General features: G+C 39.2%; 1 protein-coding gene across 1 annotated transcript in view; it reads right to left on the bottom strand.

Annotated features, from left to right (window-relative positions):
- The window catches only part of LOC103624043 (chondroitin sulfate proteoglycan 4-like), a 31,871-nt gene that overhangs the window by 3,918 nt on the left and 7,920 nt on the right, over positions 1-20,033 (bottom strand). The window contains exons 5-9 of the mRNA XM_017744312.1: positions 15,229-15,427; positions 11,136-11,267; positions 6,894-7,066; positions 2,225-2,408; positions 119-1,737 (exon numbers count right to left, since the gene is read on the bottom strand). Of these exons, the coding sequence (XP_017599801.1) occupies positions 119-1,737; positions 2,225-2,408; positions 6,894-7,066; positions 11,136-11,267; positions 15,229-15,427 (2,307 nt within the window). The remainder of the gene's footprint in view (positions 1-118; positions 1,738-2,224; positions 2,409-6,893; positions 7,067-11,135; positions 11,268-15,228; positions 15,428-20,033) is intronic.

Below are 20,033 nucleotides of genomic sequence, written 5' to 3'. Positions count from 1 at the left end.
ACAAAATGCACACAGAAGTAACAGCAACAATGAGCAGCACAGACACAAGGACCAGGGGGATAATGATGTACCAAAGGTTGCTTTCGCCTCCCTGCTCTCTGGGACTCTTGGCACTAACCTCGTTTGTAGTCTTCAACTCCACAGATACACTTGTTCCCACTGCCAGGTTTAGCAATGGACCTTCCTCATGTAGGTTTCCCCAGTGATTCTGCCCTGGCCACATCGTTGGTTCAGTCTTCTGTGGCGCTATTGCAGGCTCTTCATTCTGTGAGGAGGTTGGGGCCTCATCCTTTGAGGTAGAGTGAGCCTTGAAAGTGGTCATGCTAGTTACAAAAGGCACTTCTGTTGTAAAACCCTGCACAAGTGCAGGACTGTGTGGCACAATGGAATACTGAAAACAGCCAACAGCAGGCTGCACAGCATCTGCCCTGAGGATAAATGTAAATGAGTCATTCAACAGATCAATGCCTGTCATATTTGTGTCTATGTCTAGAAGCAAAACACCACTATCAATGTCAGCCTGGGTGAACGTCTGAATATCTTCCAACACTGCATCATTCACAAACCTTTTCTTTACAATCCTTCCATGAGAGGGGGGCATTATCACTTCAAATCTAGGATTACTGTTTGTCAAATTGGCTAGCTCAGAAGCATCCAGGTCACCACTTCCAAATTTGTAAGTTGCTTGATTTGAAATCTGCAGGTCAGATACAATTTGTACTAAAGGCTTTGCTGTGATGTTCAGCACTTGTCCTGTTAGATTGCCTTCTGCAGTGAAAAGCATAAACTCCAGTACTTCACTGGAAGCAGTGAGATTTTTCAGGTGGTAAGAGAGCCTTCCTGAGGACAAATCTGCCTGCTCAAATCTAGTAACCTGCTCATTTCCAATCATGAGGTGCCCATATTTGAGCGGCTGAGTTATTTCATACATAATATTAGTGCTTTTTCCATTTGTGACAGCTGCAAGCTGAACATCAGTAATAGTGACAGATGTCTGGCCCTGTGGCAGTGCAACATTGGTAAGGTTGACTAGGACAAGAGCAATTGGTATGACTTCCAGACTGAACAGTTTGTATAAAGGCCGATGTTTACCATCAGTCACACTGAAATAAAACACCCCAGAAGATGAACTTCCGTCCTGTACAAACCAAACTTTACCACTGTCAACATCAGCTTGTGTGAAATCTTTTATAGAGACACTGAGATTGCTTTTCATTGCTAAGTAACCATTATTTGGGTTGCTAACAATGGTGTATTTCAGCTCAGCTGGGGCATTATCTAAGTCTTCAACTTTCAGATTCTCTGCCCCCAGCATTAACACATCTCCCTGCAGGACTTTCAAGTGCAGTCTTTTAGTCTTCAGTTCTGGAGATTGATCATTCACTGGGAAAACAGTGATATTAAACATCTCCTCTAAAACTTCACTACGGGGCTTTGTAGCAGGCTTGCTCTTTAGGTTTAACCAAACGGCAAAAGTGAAATTGTCATTTAGAGATTCAGAATTATCATGTATGTACATAATTCCAAATTTGTTCAGTATGTATTGGGAGAAGTTAGGTTTTTCTTTGGTAACGTTTCGTTCTCCAACAACAATCATGCCATGTTGGGGTAAAGACACAACCTGATACCAGACTTCATACATGGAGCGCTGTACATCAGGTAGCTTAATCAATAGGTTTGAAGCATCTAAATTTGTTTTGTTGATTAATACTCTACCTCCTTCCTGGACTATGGCACCTGGCAGAAATGAAAAGAGAATCTTAGAAACTGAACATTTTATAGTTGCACTATTTCAGAAATTATATATCAAATACTGATGATGCTCAGAAAATCTCTTCATAGTATCCTTGATTTCCACGTCATGGCTAAAAATATATTACCACTACTTTAAAAATACAATTACATACAAGAAACAAGATTTATGACTGATGCATACACTAAGATTAAAGAAATATTGGTATCTCAAAACTTCTGATAGTGTTTTCACCTACCATTATAGAAAACAAAATATCTTCTACAGCAGTAGGAAGCATCAAACATATGTAGCTAATCTCATTTCTAAGGATGCAGTGAATGCAGCTTTCCCACTACCTACAGCACTCTCTGTCTCAGAAGTAGGTCACTGCTTACTGAAGAGCAAGACACTTTTGTTTTTAGTCTGTTCTTCAATGCACCTCTGACAGATCCAAAATAATTTGGAGTCCAAACCGTGAAGCATTTTTACCTGTATTTGCTAGAAGACGACTATTCTGATCATGCCTGGCAATTTCATATGAAATGACAACACGGAACACCTGGATATCCAGAGCTGATGGTGGAGAGGAGACAGTAAATGCAAAGAAATCTTCTGCACTCCAGCCAGCCAACTCAGCATGTAAGTGTTCATACATGATCACACCTTCATCAACCTGTTCCAGGAAAAGAAAAGACATATGTGAAAGAGGAAAAAAAAAAAGAGAAAAATATCTTGAGAACACTGTTCAAAGAGACCCTTGTACCTTAGTCCATGCACAGTGTATACAGAATCACAGAATTGTTTAAGTTGCAAAAGACCTTTAAGATCAAATCCAACTGTTAACCTGGAGCTGCCAAGGCCACCACTAAACCATGTCCCAAGTGTCACATCTACATATCTTTTAAAATATTCAGGTTGGTGATTCAACCACTTTTCTGGGCATTCTGGTTCAATACTCAGCCATGCTTCAATGAAGAAAGGTGTCCTAGTATTCCATTTAAACCTCCCCTGGCACAACTTGAGGCCATGTCCGCTCATCCGACCACTTGTTACTTGGGCAAAGAGGCCAACACCGACCTGACCACAAACTCCTTTCAGGCAGGTAGAGAGTGATAAGGTCTCCCCTGAGCCTCCTTTTCTCCAGGCTAAACACCCCCAGCTCCCTCAGCTGCTCCTCACAGGACTTGTGCTCCAGACCCTTCCCCAGCTCCATTGCCCTTCTCTGGACTCCCTCCAGCACCTCAATGTCTTTCTTGCAGTGAGGGGCCCAGAACTGGACACAGCACTCGAGGTGTGGCCTCACCAGTGCCCAGTACAGGGGGACAATCCCTGCCCTGGTCCTGCTGGCCACACTACTGCTGATCCAGGCCAGGATGCCATTGGCCTTCTTGGCCACCTGGGCACACCCTGGCTCATGTTCAGCTGCTGTCACCAGCACCCCCAGGCCCTTTTCCACTGGGCAGTTCCCAGTCCCTCTGTCCCAGCCTGTGGTGCTGCCTGGGGTTGTTGTGACCCAAGGGCAGGGCCCAGCACTTGGCCTTGTTTCACCTCACACCACTGGCCTCAGCCCATGGATCCAGCCTGTATGTACACTGAGATTATCCTGAATTTCTCTTTCTCATAAGATGGACTCTGTGTTGCCAGATAAACACCTAAAAGTCAGTGAAATATTACTGGGCATGAATGCTTAGTAAAAGCCTTACATGAAGAGCAGAGAGATATATAACACTGAGAAACTATCTCAAACTAGCAATGGTAATGGTGATCACGAGCTCAGCTGGACTGTATTTTTAGTAAATCAGGGTATCATATGTCTAGGGTTTTGACACTAGCAGGGCTTGATTACTTGTCCTGAAAAAGCAAATGAAAGGCTGAAGGCTGGAAAAGGACTTCGATGAAGTTATTTCCTGTAAATAGCAAAAGGTATTTGCTAAGATACTAAGAAAACCAGAAGGAAGTGTAATGACCACTGATATTTACTCTCACTTATAAGCAAAGAGTTGATGGAACTACGTAATGGAAAACTTCTATATCACAGCAAGAAGGGGATTCCTAAAAGACAGGAAGGGATCTGGTTTGTCCTATCCCTGCCTGCACTGACCTTGCAGATTATCATACTCAAGAGAATGTAATCAGTCTGCTGTGAGTAATCAAGCTTACAAGTATTGCAAGATACAGCAGTAAATCTCCAGAGAAACAAATGCACATACAAGATAAAACCATTTATCTCTTTAGACCCCAAAGCAAAAGGCAGTATTTTCAGATTATTTCTCATCAGCTGAAACTATACCTGAATTTTAAGATCAATACTATAATACATTGGAACTGTAATAGAATTCCTAATGACAGCAACACTAGAACACTTACTGAATCTTATCCAGTAGATTCAGCATCTGGTCTGCTTGATAATTCATTCACTGGCTTGGAGAGATGACAGTCATATCTATTAAATCCTTGGCAAATTCCCAGGCAACCACTGACCTGACCTGCACATGTTAGTTTGTAATTGCCAGAGAGATCGCTGTCTGAGATGGTGTCGATTCTAAATTTACTATTTTAACACTCCTCACATCCTGCAAACACCTTGAAGAGACTCATCAGTACACGTTTGTATCACATATGCTTGAAAGATGTGAAAAAAGAAAACAAAACCCCCCTGCTGTTATCACAGATGAAGCATTTTAGCAGTATTAAATCTGAGGTGTGAATGCAGAGAGATTGAATCCTGAAATTACTGCAACAGCCCCCACTGAGATCACTAGGCACACTGGGCTTTCAAGGTCTGTTTTCTCAGCAGCTCTGAAACCATCCCATTTTTTTCTCTGAAACCATCCCATTTTTTTCTCTAAAAAATTCAGACTGATGTGATAAAACCCTATAGACACATCTCCAAGTCTCTGCTTTCCCTATACTAATTTAATTCTTAATGGCTATTATAGGACAAACAAACAAAAAATAAATTAATAGCAAAAGGATATGTTAGTTCACGGTAATTTTCCAAAACCTCTAGAAATTCAAGCTGAGCACAGCATATTTTTGTAACAAATACAGGCACAATATACATCCTTTAAATTCAATGGTGTTTAGTATCAACCTTAATTGGTTGGTTGGGTTGTTTTTTTTTTTTATTATTATTACAAATCCATTCTAATGTCTGGGCTAAGAACAGAATGGAATTGGTGAGGATTTCTGTGTTTACCTCTGCAATGACTCTATATAATGAAAAAGCTACGGCTTGCTGCAAGATGAAAATACTTCAAAGGTATCACAGAAAGTACTGCAGAGAAAAACAAAAAGCAAACATCATGTTGAAAAACTTCTGTGTTACTCAAGAGTGTTTAATGTGCAAATAATTTTCTTATATTAGCTGAACAACATCTGTTCAAGAAAAAATATCTTGGAATACAATAAAAATTTCTGTTTCTTTTGGGGTTTTTTTGCTTTGGCAACAAAGCAAAAAACTACAGGGCATAGGGAAGAGTTCAGCACCCCAGGAAAAGCAGTAACTACTTTTATGAGCTAGCAGCATAGTACTTCTCCAAAGTGAAATTTCAAGTTCCTCAACACAGAATTAAGTCAAAGAAATCCCAAAGACCTACACTAATGCAAATTTTTTTTCAATTCAAATCAGATTTACAAGCTTACTACCAAACAGGAACTAAATGCTTTAGTCTCTGTTACATGGAAAATGTACAATGTTTGTAACATAGATGCAATTTTCTCACTCATATTTAACTCTCTGAGATTATAACACACTGTACTGAAAGTTTATTTAGGATCCCTTTTCTCTCCCTTATGTCTTATTCTCTACCAGAATAAATAGCAAGCTGGTTTGGATGCCCTAATTCCACCTGCAAGAAGTCATTTCGCTCTACTTGTTTGAAACTAAAATGGCCAACAGAAATATCTCCCAACAGACAAGAAAACCATACATATTATTACAGCCCAAATCCTTACACAATTTACCAAGTTAAAAGGAAAGTTTAGTAAAAATGAAAGCTATGGAGAATAAGTGGCATGTTCTGACATGGTACTACCTGATATACACACATAATGGTCATATCCATAGGCAAAAGGAGCGACATTTCAATACCTTAGCTGAAAGATTTTCCATCTAACATGCTTAACTATTTCATCTAACACTCATAAAAATCACACACTTTGGGATCAAAAGGGAACAGTGTCATTATACAACTCATCTCTTTCATAAAATAAGACATAACTCAGCAACTTTTGAAACAAGACCAATAACATAATGGGATTAGAACATGTTTTTTATGAGAACCATTCTGTGTTCATCTTGAGTTATAAAGTCCAAGTGGAGATTCATTCCACAGCTGTTGTTGGTCAGTTTGTTTCAAAGTCTGATGACAACTAATAAAAATGTCAATCTTTTTTCCAGGTTTTACTGGCCACGTTTCAAATTCTGGCCAATAGATTTTCTTATTCCTTCATACACTAAATCAAATAGCTACATTTGAAATCTGTAAACATATATTTTCCCATGAGCAAAGTCAGAAGATTGACCCCCTTTTATCTTCCTCACTTCAATTTTCTGAGAATAGCTTAATGCATGCTGAAGATAAAGTTATATTCAGATTCTGCACACAGACAAGTAATTCCTTTTGCAAAAGCATTTTTCCATCAAGTTACATAAGCTGCCACATTTCAGTCATTCAGTATGAGAACCCCTATCACAGTAAAGATACTTCGAACACTTAGTACCACAGCCAATACAGTCAATAAAAGTCATCTTGGGGACACCCATGAGGACTGTGTACTGAAATGAATCTGATACTTGGACTTTTCATAGAGAAAAAGGCTGCTTCTTCTGCCAAAAATGAGAAGCTTCCAACCTCTGGGTGCTGGTTAATGGCACCAGAACAGCTCTTCTTGACAAATAGTGTTACACGCAAAACAGTGGGAATTGCCAAGACCCTGCTAGTATCCAAGCAGAGGGGAACAAAGGCTCCTCTTGTGTTCGTTACTAGATGCCAGATACTTAATGACATAGCAAATCTGGGTGATTGCACTGATGGGTCACATATGCCAGGTTACTTAACAGATATAAATGGATCACACAAAGAATAAGCAACTAAGACGCCCTTTGAGGTAACAGTCTACCCCTCAACTGGGCTGTTACAAAGTAAATGCTTACCATAGACTGAGTAAAACTGAAGATTTCCTGAGTGGTATCATCAGAATCTACTCTGATCAGCTTTCCAAGTTTTGGGGAAGTTACAATTACAAAAGTTATAGTTCTGTTTCCTGCATTGGTCACATCATTGGTTACAGCTTTCAGATCACGTTGTGAAATAGGTTTCCTGGAACCTAAAAAATGTCAATTATAGGAAGAAGATTTACAACAGCATTTTTTTCCAAAAGTCTAAGTTTTGTATGCACAACTCACACTCTCACCCAGGAATTCTACTTAGCTTTTTAATAACATTTTATAAGATCAGCAGGGTTACACTTTTTTTGGTTACAACCCTTTCACAGCTTTTTCAGTTAAAACCCCATTAGTAGGATGTACCCTTGTTTTCAAAATGAAAAAAATGCAGTTCTCTTCAGCACGTGTAATTGCTAAATACTGGCTTCTGCAAAACAATCCGAAGTATAGAATAGAGCAAGTATAAGAAGTTCTGTTTCCACATCAAATGTCTAGAACTGAATTCAAGCTCCAGCATTTTTGGTATTCCCAGTTGCTACCCACAAGACATAGGTGATTCGACTGAGAGAAGCCTCAACACAGCAAAGTTTCTAGTGAACATGTAAATTAAAATCAATCTTTAACAGAAATACACTTCATCAATATGAAATAGAATTTTCATTAAATAAAATTAAAACATAAGTACAGAATTAAACAAATTAGGAAGAACACCATATAACAGAAATAACAGCCAAAGGAGAAATAATGTCTTATTTATTAAGATAGATAGAGACTGAGTGGTAACAAAATCATTTTAATACAAAGCACCACACTAACCTAACTAAGGTTACTACCTTCTGGCTTAAAGATTATAAAGAGCTTTCTGGCATTAGTCAAACCAAGACAATTTTTGACACAGCTGTGTCAGTAATTTCCTAAAAGCAAAAAAAAGCTTTATCTGGCATCTTTTTGAGGCCATTTCAAGGTACACAACCAGCAAACTAAAATTCATGTTCAATGATAATTTTGGAGAAGCAACAGATTCCCATCACCCGATTCCTCCTGTATCTCCACTTCTGCCTCAGTTTTCACATTTTCTTTTCTCCTTGAGCAACAAGTTTTTATAGCTTTTAGTATATAATTTCAGAGACTATATAGTAGTACATATCCTTGAAGTCTGAGTTATCAATGCATCTTCAATAAAGCATACTGTTCATACAAGAATAACACAAAATAACATATATATGCTATATGGTTAAGGACACTGAAGAATAGGGATACTTTGCAAGCCATTATTAGTATGAGGAGTCTGCTTGTTCACATCTGCTTGTGCTCTGGTTCAAATAACAACTACTTTGAAACAGAGTTGTTATAAGAAGATCTTCTGCCTCTGCCTGTTTTCCCACTTTACCGTCACATGTCTCTCTGTGTCCATATTGTTTTCAAAGGTGAAGGAGTCTCTCAGGTCGAAAAAAGTTGTCCCACACAATATCTAATTCAAGAAGTCTCCCTCCTCTTCCTCTCCCTTCTTTTCCCTTTATTGTGTGACAGGCAGGGAGGGAAGCATGACCTTGCGTGTACAGTAGATATGGTCAAGAATGTACAACTGAGCACAACAGTTAATCAGACCACATAAATCTGCAAATGCAGTTATTATGCAAATCAGGCTGTATTGCCCTGACAGAGTAGGACAGAGTAACTCTAAAACATGGTCACACTGTAATGGAAGTTACTGCTCCAATTCTTCATAACCATACTAGGGTATCACACCACTGCCATGACAGAGCAGGGCCATGGGGAGCAAGCATGTCTGCCACAAAACCCCCTCGATTCCTAACAGACCTGACCTCACTGCACTGCACACCACAGGCTGAAATACAGTCTAGAGACACAGATAACACAGTCTATCACGCTCTCCTGTAAAATGGCATCCTCCCCCAGACATAATCTTCTCCTTCACCCACTTCTGACCTGAGAGTTGAGAACCTTCTCCGGCACCCACAGCAGTTCTCCTCTGGTCTGACATCTCAACAGGGAGAGGAAGGTTATTTGCCAGCCAGCAGACTGGGTGAAGGAACATGAAGAGAGAACACTGCTTGTGTGTTCCCAATCACAGAAGGAGAGGTCACAAAAACAACCCCACCCCAACACCGGGGACAGGAACAGAGAGAGGAGGAAGACACACAACAAGAACAGGAGATGCTGAGTAGGGCCAAGATAATGGATTCAAGTAGAGTACAACAGCATAGTGTTGGTTATTTTATTTATAATTTATTTATAATTTTGTTACACATTTTTACTGCCTACATTTAAGATTTGGAAAATGCTTTGGCATGAGCATTCTCCCAATCACTGCTAAACACTTATAAATCATCTCATCTACAGACTGATTAGACAGCTCTGCTTCAAATTAACTAAAATTCAGGCTTCCTCTCCTCAGAGAAACTCAGCTCTCATTCCTTGTTTGAGCAATTGCCTTCCTGAAGAAGCAAATCCTCCAATTGCACATACCTAGCATACACTAGAAAAAGCTGATATATCTAGCAGTCAATTTTCTGAGTATGATGAAAAGAATAAGCTTCTGTTAAACAGAAAAAAAAATCTATAAATTATATAAACAGATCTGGTATACCCAACATAAAAGAAGACAGCAGTACACGCTCTTATAAAATAGGCTTTAGAGGATAGTTTATACCCAGTCATGAAGACATGGTAAATTCTTCACAATAAATTCAATTTTTACTATCCCAGTGAGAAGATTTCTCAAGCTGGCTCAAAATTAACTTTTTTTTGTACTGCTATAAAATGTAACAGGACACTGGCTGTTGTTTTCATATATATTAGCCATTTGGCACCATCATTGTTGTAATAGTCATTTCATTATGGCAAAGTACAGCTGAAAACCATACAGCTCCAGAACGTCTCTAAAAAATACCATAAAGAGAACATGTAAAAAAGCTAGTAACACTTTTTAACATCTAAAAGGAATTTTGCTATCCCAAAGTAAGTGAGAATACAGGAAAAAACACTGCAATCTTGGATGAATACAATTTGGAGTGCTGAAAGAAATACTGTATTTTGTAAACTAAAGAACTGATTGACAGCCTAGAGACTTTGCCTTCTATGGAAGTATTAGGGCATACTTTTTTTACAATTATCATTGGCTTAAGAAAGAATTCCATCAAATCCCTGTGCCCAAGGCAACCTTAAACACCAAAATTGCAGGTTAATAAGCTTTGTAAGTGGATTTACATGAATCCCATTTATATTGACTGAATTAGAAGATCATGCTGCTACAATCTCATTTTTTGTTGCCTGTGTTTAAGTGGCTTTTGTTGCAAACCTTTGTTTATGCAACTTATATTCAGAAGTTTAAGAAGATAAAGTGCTCCTCTTCCATATCCAATTAAAAAATCAAGGTACAGATCACTACCTCTAGAATGCTGCTAACTCTTAGTATCTCTCTGGTTCTGCAGATCATATTCAGAGAAAAAAAAAAAAGGAAGGCAGCACAAACAAAAGTGTGATGCAAGATATTGCTGAGAGAAAACTAATCTTTATTTCTTCTTTAATCTTGCAGTAAATGTTAGATTCCTAACTCAATGAGGGATTACTCTTGCCAGTGCAAAGGAGTAAATGGCTCTGGTGAGACCTCTTAGCAGATTAGCTCCTCCAGTGGTACAACTTCATTAAAAAAACACTCAAGTGCTGAACCAACTAGCTACAAATGCACAAACATGAATCAAAGTTTTCAGACTTTCTAATTCATCAGTGAGTCTGTGCTGCTCTCCATAACTCATTTTAAACAAAAGAAGTGTGAACTAGCAATCTGGAAAACTTACATGCGCTATTCAGAATCTCATGGACACAAGCTTCACTCTTCTATCGCTCTTACCAGGCAAGATCACAAGAACATAAGACATCTCTAAATATTTGAATAAACTACAGAGATTTTAAACAAACCTGAATGGGAAATCTCCAGATCTTAGGCAGTGTTATTATCACATTGTACTTGAATATTTCTCTGCCAATTTCTATGACTCCAAGCATGCACACATCAAAAAGTTAAAGACTATAAAGCAAAAAAGCAGTATGCAGTTTGAGAAAACATCAACCTGTTTTTTAAAAACACTCATAAATTTTCCCAGCTACAGTTTTCCATAGTTTAGTCAGTTAAGTATCTGACAAATAATTCTATATGAGGCAATATTTTCAAGTGGACAAAACCGAAATAATCTCAAAAAACCACACCTGGAAAGACTCCGAGCCCTTTGTTCACTTCAAGGCTAATGACCAGCGTCCGAGCTGTGATGGTAAAAATCTGTTGGGGTGCAAAGTTCAAACCATCTGTCACCTGAAAGTTGAAGCCTCCAGACATTGCTCCTGTAGAAATCAAAATAATAAATTCATTCTTGTATTACTCTGTCACACAAAACACAAACATACACCGGAGACTTTGCACTCTTGGCTACAGTGAATTATTGTTGAGGAACACATTCAGTGCAGGTAGCTCTGGGTGCAGCTGCAGTGGAGCTGCAGGTTGAGCTCTGTGTGGCAGGAACCTGAAGCAAGAGGCCCTGAACTGCTGACCCTTTGCTTAGCAAAGGCCCCTGGGACCTGCATCCAGGGGACCGACACTCAAGAGACACAGCAGGAGCTGAAGGCTCCAGACTTTTGTGGCTTAGACTGGGTCAGGGTCTCACCTCAGGGGCTTCCAGCCAGAGCCATTATTCGGCCATTGACCCATGATTAAATTATTTAGGGATACAGGCACCTGAGATTCTGCTAAGGGAAACATGAGGTCAAGTCAGTGAGGAAACCTTGTCTGACTGTGTGAGTGTGGGGTGTGTAGAGAGTCAAGTAGGGCTCACTGGAGCCACTAGATGTGAAGGGGGTTCCATCTCAAGAATGAAAGTCTGAGGTAATGTCAGTGTCATTGCCAGAGCAACTCCTGGATGGGCAGACAGGAAAGTTTCCTTAGCAATATATCCAAAATCATCCTGAAAGCAACTTTTGATCAGAACCCTTGTATCTTAATTAGAATTAAATAAATTCATAATGCAATTAATACCTTCCCCAAGAAGAACTGCTGGCTGTTGTTTTCAGTGAAGGCCGGACATCCCTTAGATAGAAATCAGCCCCCTTCTTCTCCTTCTTCACTGACTCAGTGGAGCTGAAACCAAATTAAACTTGGGGAGACAATGGCTCCCAGATTTCCAGCTCCATTTATGTCTTATGAGGGTCCAAAGCACTTAAGCAGTCATATTTTGGCAAAGAAGGAATTTGGGGAGAGAAGTAACTAGACTGTTCTTTCATTTTGTTTTATATTCAACGGTCTGAATCAACACTCTGGTTGTTTCCTTAGCTTCTTTGCTGCATTTCAGCTGTGCTGAAGCAAGTATGTTGTCACAGCTTAAACTATTTCAGAAGTTATATGCACTCATAATAAATGCACATTTTTCCCTTTAATCTTAAGACCTGTATGTACTTTGGTACAAGAAATAGCAAAATACCTCCAGGAGTCTAAGTGGATTCCTGTAAAAATACATCTCTCAGAACTGACAGGCTGCTTTTAAGCAGAGGCTCCCCAGGTTGTTCAATTACGTACGAAGAACTAAAAAGTGAAACATTAACTGTTGCAAAGAATTACCATGCTCCTCTATTTGCTTTGCCCAATTTAGCCACAAGATATTGCTACAAGAATATAGATACTGAAAGCCAGAGGATTCTTTCATGTAAAGATCAGCATACCTTGCCTAACTATAAATTAATATATCAGAAAACTCAAATGTGGGTTCTGAGATTATAGTTAACAATAACCCTAAGAAATGCTCTTCTATTCAGCCAGGCAGCTGAAGCAGTTCTGGAAGATCTGGCCATATTGTTTTTATTTCAAAAGTTTTTATTTTCTGATGTATTCTCCTGATAAAAATGAACCACTTGCTTATTCAAAAAAGCATATGGGAGTCTACTATTTGAACTAAATTGAAAAAAACTTGAAGCAAACCTGCTCATGCAGCCTCACTTGCTTTTTGGTGAAGGCAGGTCAACTGTTTGATTGACACAAACATTTTGTCACCGGCAGTCAGGAACAGAACTATATCTCGAAGTTCTACTTGGGTGGAGCATTTATTATTTCATCACAATTAATTTTTTAAGCTGTATCTGATCAGAGGTGATTAAAAGGACACCAGAAAGAGGCTCTGTAAAAGCTGCATTGACAATATACTAAGACTTCAGAACCAACAAGAGTTCAATTCACTACTGCCCTAAGAAAAAAACTGTCAGAGTTTAAGGAGAGGGCCCATACTGCAAAAGCTAGAGGGGAGCACCCTGGACTGAAGCAAGAGTGAAAAGGGAAAGGAATTCTCATACTGAAAGAAGGGTACCAAAAAGGAAAGGTGTGTTCTAGTTCTGCACTTACACCAGTGATAAAACAATCAGGGATTATGGAGGAAACAAACAAAATTTCAAGGGGACCTCAAAAACATGAGAGCAGAAAGGAAGATTTGCAACTCACAGCACAGAATAAGCAGCATAATGTAATTCATAAGGCTGAACAATGTGAAGGGAAAATTCTGAGGTCTAATTTAGAGGGATAAAAGCAAAGTATGGTAGTACTTTCACTGTATGGCAGTGCAAAAGACACTGAGGATGGAGAATCATTGCCACATACAGGAGTAAAAAATGTGGAGTGCCACGAGGAGTAGCCAGAGGATGGAAGAGCTGTGTCAACCAAGAAGATGCTCCTCTTCCCTTTGGAAAGGGCTTGAGTGAGTAGGAATAGTAAATGGGGGTACTTCCAAGAGGAGACAAAGAAGCCAACACACACTGTAAGACTGATGACAAGGAACAGAGGAAATGTAGAGTAAAGGGATAAAAAGCTGAATGACAGCAACAACATAAGGAAAGGCCCCAGGATAAGGCTGGGGGCAATAAGAAGGGAGTAACAATTACATTTCAAGCAACAAGTCAAGATGAAGGAGGGAAGACAATCACTGACCAAGAAACAGAAAGAAGCAAAATGACCAGAGTACTTTGTAAAGCACTGTTTGAACAGATGGCAGAACCAGAGCAGCTGCAAGACCTGACACACAACCTGGGCAATTTTATGTTACAAATTTACTGTACACTTCCACTCACTGGAAAAAATGAAATTTTCTGTTCTTTTCACTTTTATTGATCAAGATTCACTCCCTCAGACTACAGATGTGCATTTGCCCTTTCTGGAACACAAAGCAGATTAATTTCCTCACATTGAGACCTACCACTGTCCTACCATCACAGGGGTTTTTACATGTCAAAGTCTCCCTTGGAACAATTTAAACAGCTTGGCTCACTTTTGTCATGCTCTTGACCTTTCATTTCCTGACCAAATTATTTGAGCAGGATACTTATGGCTCACCAGCAGCTGCTTGTAAAGCAATTTCAGCAACACATATGCACTCTGCAAGACAATGCATTGTAAGGCAGAATACTTTAACCTCATGAAGACACAGCACAAATCTGGAGTGACTGCTGCACTCAAGGCAGCACTTGAATTCCAGCCTGCCTCAAGGCTGGCAGGAGAGCAGTGTACTTCTTCTATCTCCATCCCAAAACAACGATTTATTCCTTCTGTAGCAACAGCTTTCTTCTTTCAACTGAGGTAACAAAGTAATAGAGCTGGAGCAGGAAACACGTAGCTATCCCCCTGTGAAAGCCCTACCTCTTCTGGCTGGAACCCCACTCGGAAGTTCATTCCTGTGGCTTCCCAGCACTGCCACTCAAGGATGCACGAAGCTGTCCTGACTTCTTTTATTCCCCACACATTCTCTCAAGTGCACAAAAAACCCAGTCTCTAGCTCTGGACACTGGGAGAAAGAGTCAAAGTTTAAAGCTTAATTCTTTCACAGCCTGAAAGGGACACTGACATCACACAGATGAACCATAACTTCATCATCTATCACTACAGTGTGGCAGGTATCTATGAGTCTGTTGGTCCATGAACAGCTCTGCACTGTAGCAAGACAGAAAGGCTTCAGGAAATTTTCAATCACAGCAGTCAAAAAAATGCATTTCATATCTCTGAAAGGTGCATGAAAATGTTCCCCTACTGCAAAACTGCTTTCAGAAAGAAGGCTGCTATCTAATGAACCACAAGAACACCAAGGTTTTCCAGTGAGCACACATTTAAACAGATGTCAGACCTTTTCTTGTTCAGTTTTTGAGATAATTTATCGCATAACCAGTGCTCCGAGATCTTTGTGACATTACAATGGAATCTCTAATGGATTATGAACACAAATATACTGAATAGGAGCGGTATTTTGGTAGCTGATGTGGTATTTTTGAAATCACATACCATTGTGTACAAATACCAGCTGTCCTTTAATTATATGAGCCTGGGTAAAGGTAAGGATGCTCTTGTTTGGAGAAGACTTCAGAGCCAAGTGCCCATTGCTAGGTGGAGTAATGGAATACACAAGTTCTAATGGTGAGGAGTCCTTGTCTTCTGCACAGAGGTCATCAACAGTTATTTCTGTGACTGAACCCACCCAGACCTAGAAAAGCAAAAAAAATTTTAAAAAATAAAGAAAGAAAATGCATAGGAAAGAAAATTGGGACAACAGGAAATGGGAGATGGGGATAGATGACACATGACTCCAAGAAAAAGAAATAATAAATATTTGTGCTGTGCAACACTAGCAGCTATGACAGGTTTCCTTACGGTCCATCCAAATCTGATCACAGACTGGCATAGCTCATCCTGGCAAATCGTTTTCAAAATACAAGACCTTGAAATAATTCAAGCAAATAAACCCTACAACAATTAAGAGCTTCAGACAGTTGGAGTACAACTGCTCTATTTGTCAAGAATTATACAAACTCTTAGAAACATAACAAAAATTGTATTATGATAACTGAGTCAAGGAGGTGCTTTCCAACACATACACATGAATATTAGAGTCATGTATTTCACAGCAGGCAAGGCATTCAATATGTTCTACTTTCACCAGCAGGAAAGATAAAAGAAAAACAGCCTGGGGACAGCATAAACTCTAATAGAAATGGGACACTTCTTGTAGCTGCCTTATTTTCTTCTAACAAAATGCACTAAAGGCCCTTTTCTAGTGCACTAAAAAACCCAGAGGTGTTCAGTACAGTGGGAGATGAAACAACTGGTGCCTCCAACAGCTGCCTACCATTTTGCAAGGTCACAATCTCAGACAAAAAAGTTAACTAGCTTTTAGAAAGACGGTTGTAAAAACCATTACTTACTTCTAGTAAATCTAAATCTGGAGCACATCCTAAAGTCTAATTCCAGAGGAGGTCCATGAGGTTGATAAGAGGACTGGAGCACCTCTTCTATGAAATCAGGCTGAGAAAGTTGGGGCTGTTCAGCCTGGAGAAGAGAAGGTTGTGTGGGGACCTCACAGACACCTTCCAGTATCTGAAGGGGCCTACAGGAAAGCTGGAGAGGGACTGTCTGACAGGAACTGGAGTGGCAGGGTAAGGAGGAATGGGTACATACTGAAAGAGGGGGCATTTAGCTAGATATTAGGAAGAAATTATTTACTGTGAGGGTGGTGAGATACTGGAACAGGTTGCCCAGAGAGGCTGTGGATTCCCCAGTCCTGGCAGTGTTCAAAGCCAGGTTGGATAAGGCTTTGAGCAGCCTGGTCTTCAGGAGGTGTCCCTGCCCATGGCAGGGGGAGCAGGGACTAGATGATCTTTAAAGTCCCTTCTTTCAAGCAGAAAGGACTGCTCTATGAATTTCATCCCTATCTAATTGGGTAATTCCTTGTTAGGGAAGGATAAGCAATGGCCCATTTTGTTCTTCATCTCTGTTGCATATATTTGGAATTACGGATGAAAGTGCTAACAAACAACAATACATATTCATCTCAACATGAAATTAAATTCTTAAAATATTCACTACATCAATATAAATTATTTCCATGTATAATTTACATCATAGCGTAAAATCTTAAAAGCCTAAACCTTTAAATACCTCAGCTTCAGCTTCCAAACACACACTGCATCATTCCTTTCCATCTTCCTAGGGTCTTAGTACACTTAATAAATATCTGGTAATAACATCACACCAAATGGTTGAAGAGGAAAAATTAACAAAGGGCATTTTACCTCTGCCAAAGCCAAAAATTGCAATTCACTACATATTAATTCTACTTTTTAACATGAACCATGAAAGAAAACCTTTTAAAACATTTTAAACCACTGAAATTTTTGCCACCACACTTCAACAGAGGAAAGATTACATTCTACATCATGTCATAAAATATGTGTCATGGAAACAAGAGATACTAAAATTAAGTTAGATTTTTCCTAATCAGAAAAATTTGAAAAGTAAGGTTATAATAGAAAATACTAGCAAATAGTTATTTTCTCCCCTGAAATATATATTTTGCTGTAATGTAATTATTAATATTAAATTTTGATAAAGGATGACACTTATGACACAGAACAACAACTAATGGTACAGGGTGACTTAGTGAGTGGCACCAAATAAGCACATCAGTGTCACATGTTTTGTACTGAGAACTTTCAATTCATCTCAGTAGCACTTGTGTAGATTATTCTGTGAAGAAAATAAAAGGTCACACACAGAATATGCAAAAATATAAGAAATTACAATGGACACGTTATTACAATTGACTCACTAAGTTTCAAATTACTTTCCTTACTAAAGGAAAAAAGACTTAAAATTTCTAATTATAGAAAAAAGTGTTTTTTTCTGTAATGTCAGTATTTAATTGTTGTCCCAGCACACTACCGCTCAATGCTTTTTAAGTACTATACATGGCCTACAACATGATCCTTGAGGAATGAAAGGAGATCACAGAGCTGAAAAGAACTGCAGGGAAGCAAACACCAAGAACACAGCAAGAATTGTACAGGCATCTTATTTTTCATATCTGGGATCAAAATCTCTTTGAAGAGCACCATGAAAACTGTATCTGAACTTCCAGGACATAGCATGACACTGATTTTTCATGTGCCTAACACATTCCATAGGCATAGTCCAAAAAAAGGTTCATGACCCTGCTGATGTGAAATAATTTATTTTGCTCTCCTTACAGGATTCAACTCATCAGTATCTCCTTGCATGCTACATATCCTACCAGACACTCTGTATTCACATTTTAACACTCAAGTGAGCAACTTAGAGAAAACAACAAAAATAATCCATTTAAATTTGTAGGTTTTTTGAAAAACCTAATTCTAGGAAAATATAGCCCTCTTGTGGCAACAGGAGGATACAGTCATTTTACAGCATTGGTACCCATATATTTAAACACATATAAATGCAGGATGTAATGCAAGGATAGTGACTTTCTTCAAAACATCCTATTTCCTTTACCCATTCCCATTCTAGAAAAAAAAAAAAGCCCATAAAACCTGTGGAAATTTTAAGAAATTATATCTAAAATGCTGGTAATTTAAGTTTCTAAATAAAAACATATCTCATTGATTTGTTGCAATGGTAAGGATTTAAATTGCATGCATTACAGAAGTTCTCAGGACAGCAAAACTTTCTGTATTTTATGTTATGTCACAAATTCTGAGCCAGGGGGAAAAAAAGGGGGAAAAAAAAAGAAAAAAACAAAAAACCAAACCACTTTAAACCCTTATTTACTTCCACCTCCTACAGACAAACCAGAGAAAAACTCCCAAAATGGTTGGATGTCTGTCACCCTGAAACTCCTCCGATGGTGCTCATAACCTTCATAACAACAGACAAGGCTGTTTGAAGAAGGAATGTTATGGACGTCTCTGAAGTGAGGAAGCTAGAGTTAGACTCATTCAGCATGTGTGCACATGCTCGATAGCTTCTTGCATTTGGACAGAAGCCCATGACAAAGGCCAAAATTAACTTCCATATGCCCACACCAACATCACTGGCCACATAATGCACCTCTTCACATAAGCTACTTCTCAACAGCAGATACCATATCCTAGCCTATTTTTTAATCATTCAGCAGTTCTTTCTGACTCTTTATACTGTGACCTGCAAAATTTCCAAGGTCCTAAACTTCAGTCAACTCAAATAGTTCTAGTGGACTTCAGTTTTCACAGTACTGGTCTGTCATTGTATACTTTTGCATATTCCAATCTTACAAAATATATTGAAGAGCTACTGGGTTTTTAAAAGCAATAGACATAGTCTATTATTCAGCATCTACCACTAGCAATGCCCTTGAGGAGCACAGACTGTTCTGCTAGAACATGGGGTCAGACACCACTACCCTACACAGAAATGCCCATCTCATCTCAATATTTAGCAGGACTAAGAAAAACCCATTTTCTTTCACCTCACTGAGGATGTGGAAGTTTGATTTTGGGAAGAATCATCTCAGTGTATTTCTCCTAGCAGATAACTTGACTGCTGGATTTTAGACTGCACATGAATCCACCATATGTGTACATATTGGTACGCACTCACAACAAAAACCAATTTGATTTCTCAACAATAGCTTGTGCATGACTAGCAAAACCACAGGCACAAAGGCAGCATTCTGGTTCTGGTACGCAGACTGCCTCCCCAGTAGAGAAGACCAACTCTAGGTAGGTGAAGCTTTGTTATCCTTGCTCTTGGGAAGCCTAGATTCACAGATACTTTTAGAAAAATCTATAAGCTGCATTGCAGTGCACTGTACAGCTTTAGTTCTGTTAATAGACTGCAATTCCAGCAGTTCAATGCCAGCATTTTAATGCCAGCAGCACACCAGAACAGAGACCCCAAAAAATTTGACTGAACATAGTGCCCTCTTCCCTGTGACTAGACAAAGATTACTGAGTGCTGTGCTGATGTCTGTGGAGTACCACTGTAATTATTTCAACCAGGGCAGGTTTTGCTCTGTGCCACCCAAATGTTTGTGAAGGCAGTCTGCCCTTCTGTCAGCAGTCTCTGCACAGGGCAGGATGACTTCTGTCGTAGGCATCTGCAGATTATCTCCTGTCACTGTGAAGCTGCACAACATTACCATTATGGCTAGTTTAAAAATTATGTGTTTTCTCATGCAAAATGGCTAAATACACAACACAAGGTTACATCTTTACAGCAATACACTCTCCCTCTCCAAGACATAACTAACTACATAAAATTAAACGCATGTTTTGGTACCACCAATTTACAAACTGCAT

This window comes from Corvus brachyrhynchos, unplaced genomic scaffold (assembly GCF_000691975.1).
Source record: "Corvus brachyrhynchos isolate BGI_N302 unplaced genomic scaffold, ASM69197v1 scaffold310, whole genome shotgun sequence".
Lineage (NCBI taxonomy): Eukaryota > Metazoa > Chordata > Aves > Passeriformes > Corvidae > Corvus > Corvus brachyrhynchos.
The sequence above is the reverse complement of the archived record's forward strand: the minus strand, read 5'-3'. Positions and strand labels throughout refer to the sequence as shown.